The 7,470-nt window shown below is 47.6% G+C and overlaps 1 protein-coding gene across 4 annotated transcripts; it reads left to right on the top strand.

Annotated features, from left to right (window-relative positions):
* Nucleotides 1-38: 38 nt before the first annotated feature.
* deaf1 (DEAF1 transcription factor) lies at nucleotides 39-7,470 on the top strand. Of its 4 annotated transcripts, none has more exons than XM_046394115.1 (13): nucleotides 39-231; nucleotides 1,211-1,308; nucleotides 1,959-2,085; nucleotides 2,224-2,373; nucleotides 2,877-3,016; nucleotides 3,125-3,190; nucleotides 3,590-3,634; nucleotides 3,897-4,020; nucleotides 4,300-4,440; nucleotides 5,695-5,981; nucleotides 6,162-6,260; nucleotides 6,414-6,503; nucleotides 6,823-7,470. In XM_046394115.1, the coding sequence occupies exons 1-13, from the start codon at nucleotides 39-41 to the stop codon at nucleotides 6,922-6,924; spliced, it is 1,662 nt and encodes a 553-aa protein (XP_046250071.1). In that variant the 3' UTR covers nucleotides 6,925-7,470. The 4 variants fall into 4 exon arrangements, with proteins under 4 accessions (XP_046250071.1, XP_046250070.1, XP_046250073.1 ...); XM_046394114.1 differs by having other exon boundaries at nucleotides 3,897-4,029; XM_046394117.1 differs by lacking the exon at nucleotides 39-231 and adding an exon at nucleotides 271-293 and having other exon boundaries at nucleotides 3,897-4,029.

The raw sequence follows: 7,470 nt of genomic DNA, 5'->3' as shown, positions 1-7,470 counted from the left end.
TGCTCGGTCTCATTCGGCTCTTGTCGTTCGGCGGAAGAATGGACGAGGCGGACTCGGCCACGAAGGCGCTCGGGCTGGATGAACCGCCCATCGGCATGCCGGCGGTGGAGGGCTCGGATACCGAGTCGGAGGCCGAAGTCACCACGATGGCCGTAATGGGCGAACCGGGAAACATCGATATGGGAGCCGAGTCCCTGCCGAACCCCGACGATGCCGAGGCGGCGTTCGCAGGCAAGGCGGGCTTTAGCTCGCAGCAGGCCGCTGCTGAGCGGGGTGGCGCTAAAACACAAAATGTGATTATAGCATTAGCTTCACTCCGGGTTTTAACGGGGAAAACACGGGTGTCTGGTGAATGTATTCTGGTAGATGAAAGTGAATCAGTAGCTGTGATCACACGAAACTGCACTGCTCTTCAATAAGTACAACAACTAACCCAGGTGATACATAGCAACAAAAGTCGAGTTGCCAAACTCCCTTCGATTATCATGCAATTCAGAGATTTTAGCTTAAAATAGCATACCCTTCACATATGTTACAGCGATTTTAATGAGTTCACTAAATTAGCAGGTGTTCCTAAATTCGGCAAGGACATTCATCAGCAAGCAACTACGAAACGTTAAAATGTCAGCTTTTATTGTTACTTTACACCGTCTTCTGTTAAGTGGTGAATTAAGGTAATTGACAAGATATTAACGGTATTTTGAGTAACTGTATTTAACTTAAATCTGACATTTGCTTAAATCATATGCCGAATTTAAGTGCGGTTACTTCTGACTCACGGATTATCGTAAATTATTATTAATTATTTCAGTTCTTTAGGATTAAATGTCTGAATGTAGTTCGGTGAGAGTAAATTGTGTATCTCAGGTTCCTCAACTGGCCACCCTGTCACCAGTGAACAGACTGGATGAGAGGTTGCCAAATACCTGTGAACATAAGAACAATGCACCATTTTCACTTTGGAAATTAATGTTAAATTCTGCATGACATTTCTCCCACTATTGACAATGATTAAACTAATGGCACATGTGGTTAATGGAAAAAGGCTCATATTGTAGTGAGTGGGACTGCCGTCTGTCCTCACTCCAGCTTGACTGTGATACTGTAATCTTATCTTTACAGGAGTACTGCAGTAGCTACAATACAGCAGGAGTCCTGATCTGAAAACTTGTGTGACGATAACACGTTTGAACCTCTTGTTTTTGATCAGAGGTGACGGCTGTGACGGTGGCAGACGTTCAAGCTGCTGACGACAATGTTTTTACCACGACGGTCGCCACATCAGGAAGTCTCCCAGAACACATGCTGGTAGATCAACACACGGCCGTGATCACGCTCCTGCACATGCTCAGTGTTGTTGTGTGTATGCACCCTGTGCTGTCAGATCAGATCAGGTTCAAAGAGCAATAATTTGGCCTAAGGTCAAAGCTTCACTGTTTTCATTTCACACCTTATTAAGCTAATTTTTCTCATTTCAGGAGATCTGTAGATTGAAAGACTATGAAAGCATTTTAGAGTGAGTGAAGGAGAGACTGAACAGGACCAGTGCTCACCTGTATGCTAGATTTGTGCTGCAGGTGAAAGTGCTGTCAGCCCTGTCACTGTAAACTCTGTGTGTTCAGCCTCTTACTGAGTAACTAAACCCCCAAACCACTTTTGAAATGTGAATTTCCTGAATCACATAAAACCACACAGCAAAAACAATAAATAAAATGTGAAAAAAATGCTTAGATGCTCCACTCAAGTCTTATGATGGAGGAGGAAAACCCTGCTAGTTCTTCTGGCTTTATGTAAACGTGGCAGGCAATATGGAGGGCAGCAAAAATAACTGAGGTCATGTACATGTATGGTATGTATGTACCATAAGACAAAGTAATCAGTGTGACAGGTCTACCTTCTCCTCTATCGCACCATATCGGCCTGTACTCACTGTGTGTGTGTGTGTGTGTGTCTCACAGAGTGGGAGGACAACCCTGCAGTTGGGTGAAGGTCTCAGTACCCAGAAGGCCACTTTGATCGTGGTTCACACTGACGGCAGCATCGTGGAGGCTGCTGGCCTCAAGTCTGCTGCCACCATCGCGTCAGGTACTGAGATGGTCCTGCTGTCTCTGGGGTGCCATACTGAACCAAGATCTGGTTCCTTGTGTGTGGATACGACTAGTGAGTCCTGTTGTCCTCTTGAAGTGATCTGTGTCTGTTTGTTTTGTTCTGTGCGTCCGTCAGGCCCACAGACTCCGTCCACCCCGCTGAGTCCACCCCAGGACAAAGATTCCTGTTCCAAGTACAACTGGGACCCCTCGGTCTACAACAATGAGCTGCCAGTCCGGTGCAGGAACACTAGTGGAGTCCTCTACAAGAACCGACTGGGATCAGGTGAGGGGCTGTTTCACACAGCAAGATTACCAGTAAACCAGGCTTACTTCCTGTCTCATAAAGAAGGTTCACATAGGTCTGACTGAAGTCGCCATGGAAACATAACCCTCCAGGCCAGTGACAATGAAAATTTAGTCCACTGAGCATTTGAAGCTCTGTGATTGGATGTTTCTTTCTGAAATGGGAGTTGTCGTTCATGTCTCCCCTCAAGTTTTTGTGCCCACAGTTTGTAGCTTTGGCTGCAAAGAAGCGAACATTTGATAACAAAGTTTCTGGTCTTGTGTTCTGGTGGTTCAGCCAAGACAGTTTCCATCCAAGACCTGAAGAGCTCCAGTTGTCTCAGAGAACATGAATGAGTCTCTGACTGACCCAGTTTGCCGTTCAGCAGGAGCCGAATGTGACCGCTGCTCTGTTGTTCTCAAAGTCCTGTTTAGTAGTCCTGTTTCAGTTTGTCCTGCTGACCGAGTGTTGTGTTGTGTTGTGTTGTGTTGTGTGGTGTGCAGGAGGTAAAGGCCGCTGCATCAGACACAACCAGCAGTGGTTCACGCCCACCGAGTTTGAAGGTATGGCAGGAAGAGCGAGCAGCAAAGATTGGAAGAGGAGCATCAGATACGCTGGCAGACCTCTGCTCTGCCTCATACAGGTGGCTGTACAGCATTTACTGATTTGATGGATGTGATGTCATGTACCCGTTTAACTCCGTCAGCTCGTTCTGAACACACATAAAACCTTGTTTTGTGCGTCTGCACAGGAGCGTATCCTGAACCCCCACGCCGCTTCCTGTACCTGCGCAGCCTGCTGTGATGACCTGACGGGGGTGAGTCAGCTGGACTGCTCCTGGTCCTGGACCAGAGAACAGCTTAGACCAGGAAGAAGGTCATGTTTATCAGTCAGTTTATTAGTTAATTATCACTGAGGGTGTAAATACCAGGGTCAGATTGTGGCTCCATCCAGTGGTGCCTGAAGGAAGGAAAGAAACCACCTGACACCTGATGATTGGATAGGCGTGAGGTTCTGATTGGGCGTTTTGAGTTTGTGTCCTGTTTGTGTTCCTGTTTCATTACGAATTGAACCCATTTGTGTTGTGAGACGGAACAAACGGGTCGAAGAATCACTTTGCTGTCATTTCGGAAATCCTGTAAGTTAGCTGATAGATTAAGGAAAAAGTTGTGTATTCATGAAGTCGGTTTGTGTTTGTCGTCTTCTCTCTCTTCAGTGTCCAAAGGATGCAGACTCACTGGTAGCAGAAAACATCAGTATGGTAAATCTAATTGTTTTTTTCCCATCCTAACCCTGTTTTGATTCATATGGAGGTGTTAATCAGCCTTCTGGTTACCTCAGGTTGTATTGATGTTTCAGAACCCCAGTCAGGTGGAGGTTGTCGCTCACGGCTTTGTGGAACAGACAGATTTAGAAATCCCTCTGAGGTCTGACGAGTTCGCGTCCAACCCAGGATCTCCACTTGTGTCGCTGTGTTGTGTTCATTTTTGTCTGCCTCTCCGTCTCCGCTCTGCTTGGTTCAGACTGGTCCGGTCCGCCTCTTCGTCCCGTACAAGAGACGGAAGAAGGACAGCGAGCCGCCGACTACCCCCCCAAAAAAGCAACTTCCTGCCACCAAAAACATCACGCTGGCCCCGGGGACCACATGTACGTCAGGTGACCTCCGTCTGATGTGTGATTGGAAGAGCGGAGAAAAGAGTTTGTGCCTGTTGAATCGGTTTGTTTCACAAACAGCTCATTTATAAAAGTTAAAGAGAGCTGAGGAAAAATGTCCTCCATTTTTCAGTTTAGTAGTTTTCCTTTCCTGACCTTTGACCCCTGAAAGGTCAGAAATTGTCTCATAAAGCTGGCTCTGTCACCTCTGATCAGTTCAGTGAAGTGTCTGACCGTCCCAACGTGTCTGAAGTGTTTGTCCTCCTCCAACAGTCACGGTGACCCCGTCAGGACAGTTCACCACCTCCGGGACCTTGACCTTTGACCGGACTCCGACCGGCGACGCCACAGCCGCCGCCGCCGCCATCATCTCAGAAGGCTCAGCGCAGAACGAGGTGTTCGCCAGCACAGCAGGTACCGTTCGTCTCTGTTATCAGCCCCATCAGCGCACACCAGCATGTCGGTGTTGTTTGAACATGGACTTAAAAACGTGAACCTGTCATTAAAGCAGGCAGCTGATATTTAATTTTTTAACATGAACGCATAACATGGATTTAAAAAAAAAAAATCCATAGATTGTTTTCATCAAATCCACCACTCTGGTCCAGACCGAACTATCTCAGTCACTACTCCAATGAATGACAGGCGCACAGAAGGAGACCTGATCCAGATATCCGACATCAGATATCCGACATCAGATATCCATCCCCCACAGTGGTAGTCAGAGGGCTCTGAGAACAGCAGCCGAACAGCAGGGGGCAGTAAAGTCTGCCTGTAAAGTCAGACCGCTTGGACAGACGAGACGCTCGGCATCAGTTGGTGGAGTTAATGAATAAACAGCATTAATGTACAGAAGAGAAAGAACCGATTATACCTTGTAATCTTTGTGGAAAATGACTGGAAGTTTTCTTGCAGATTAGTTGAGAGGTGAGAGTCGTACCTCCAATTACCTGTGAGAACACACACACACACACACACACCTTTTCCGCAGGACGTGTTAAATTGGTGTCTGTGATGGATGTGCTGTTATTTTTGGACTTGCTGTTCTCAGCGGAGCTCCGAGCTGTCAGCGACTCCGCCGCCGCAGGAACGTATCGTGTATGTAGGTCGAGTGGATGTATGGGAGGGGGACGCACAGACACGGTGACCTGGATCTGTTCAGACCACCTGCTCTCTTTGATTCTCCGTCCTTCACTTCTCCATGAAATATCTGACGGACTGATGAAAACCTCAGAAGCTGTCGGATCGGACGTCCGATCGCATTAACTGTCAGATGAGACGTGACGGCGAAGTCAACATGTGGAGCAGCTTTTCTAATGGTCAAGCAGACATTCCTGAGTTGGTATCACCTGACACACGTACACGGAGCCACTGCATGTGTTGGAAATGGATCAGGTAGAGCACAGGAACCTGGTTTCTGGTTCACGTCATGTTTCAGAATTCAGATTACTGCAGGAAGCCAACAGTTAAACACGACAACTGAAGTAGCTTATGGGGTTCAGAGAGACGCACAGCCAGCAGTTCACGGGTTCAGAGCTGCTCTCTGCAGCGTCCTGCTGTACCACCGTGTGATCTGAGTCTCTCGTCTGAATCTGAGGAAAGGAGGGGAAAAACGTGTTGAAGGTGAGAAAGTACGTAAACAAAACCTTCTCCCTTTGCTCTACTCAGTGCTGACGGCGTTGCCGGCGCTCGCCGTGGCTCCACAGCCAGTTCAGGCCAAGGTGGCGGCGGTCGCGTCCCCATCAGCGGGGCTGGTGAGCGGTCTGGACGTGGGGCCTGCTGTAGGAGGGGCGGGCCCAGCGGTCAGCGAGGGGCAGAAGAACACCTGGCTGTACCTGGAGGAGCTCGCCAACACGCTGCTGAGCAACGTCCAGCAGCTGAAGGCCCTGATCGAACAGGCCAAAAACTCTCCTGGGGACACGGCAGGGGTCAAAGGTCAGGCAGGCAGGAAGGAGGTGAGCACGTACGCGCGCACACGCACGCACATACACTGGCTTCCATTGTTTCAGATTGAGATCAGTAGCATTACATTATTGCACGATCATTAAAAATGAAAATGACAGAGAGGATATTTTATTACTGAATCACTGACTGTGTGTGTGTGCGTGTGTGTGTGTGTGTGTGTGTGTGTTCAGTGTGGTCTCAGTCAGTCGTTTCAGAACCAGATATCATTTCAGCAGCCAGACGACTCAGAGGCGAAGAGGAGCTCTGAAATCACTGAGATCATCATCAATGTAAGACACACACACACACACACACACACACACACACACACACACACTCTCTGAACAGACAGGTGAGATGGTCCCAGCACTCTGACACTGAGAAGTAGTTTCCAGTTGCCTGTTTCATTCTCACATGTTCACAGGTGTTCTTTGCCTCTGCAGCAGGTGTGTGTGAACTGTGGTCGAGTGGCGATGAGTGAGTGTACGGGCTGTCACAAGGTCAACTACTGCTCCACCTTCTGTCAGAGAAAGGTAAGACTCACCTGAACCACCTTTCCGCTTTCTTTTGATTTAACGTTTTTGTTTCGATTTTCCTCACCAAGAAAACCTCGTCAGAATCCTCTGATTGGAGAGTCGGAGACAAACGCGGTAAGGCAGGTGACATAACCGGCATCACATGATCAGAAATAACCACGAGGGGGTTTCTGTCTGACCTCTTCCTGAGATGGGCCCAGATAATATTGGCTGTTATTGACACTTCATCAAGATGACAGTAGAAAGAAATAAATAACCTGTCAATGAAAACATGTGAATGGAGTCCCACATCTGTTTGTTTTTGTGCTCTCTGCAGGACTGGAAGGATCATCAGCACACCTGCTGTCAATCAGCAGGGGGCGTGGCTGTTCAGGAGGAGGAGCCAATCACAGCCATGGACATAGACAAAGTGAAATGAAGGTGCGGCTGGCCCCGCCCACAGTTCACATGGAAACATGAGCAGACCAGAGAAGGACATCATCACAGAGACAAAGTCCCTGACCTTCCAGTGGAGCCTCATGGGATGGTTGTACCAAAAACTGCGCTGAGTTTATATTCGTCGGGAGAAGTTTGTTTTTTTTTCTGATCACAGCAGCCTCTAGTGGACAGTGGAGGAACTGCAGCTCAACAGACTGACATGAACTCAGTATTACAATAATTATAAAAGCATTAATTCACCCCCAGTATATCATTATGTTTTATAAAGCAGGATAAGGTAATAATGTGTTAAAAAGTTTTATGGCTGCAGCCAACTGTTTTCTTTATTGATTGATTTGTTAATTATTGTCAGTTGCCACAATGATGATTTCTTATCGTCCCTCAGTCGCTGTCGCTTCCCTGTCATTTTATGAAACCTTACTTTGCTGCCATTTTAACTGCTGATGAACAGATTTAAACCTCCTGAGTCCATCCTGGACAATAAAGGTCAAACACATCAATAAAACAGAGGATCGTATTAAATTAA

This window comes from Scatophagus argus, chromosome 7, assembly GCF_020382885.2.
Source record: "Scatophagus argus isolate fScaArg1 chromosome 7, fScaArg1.pri, whole genome shotgun sequence".
Classification (NCBI taxonomy): domain Eukaryota; kingdom Metazoa; phylum Chordata; class Actinopteri; family Scatophagidae; genus Scatophagus; species Scatophagus argus.
The sequence above is the reverse complement of the archived record's forward strand: the minus strand, read 5'-3'. Positions and strand labels throughout refer to the sequence as shown.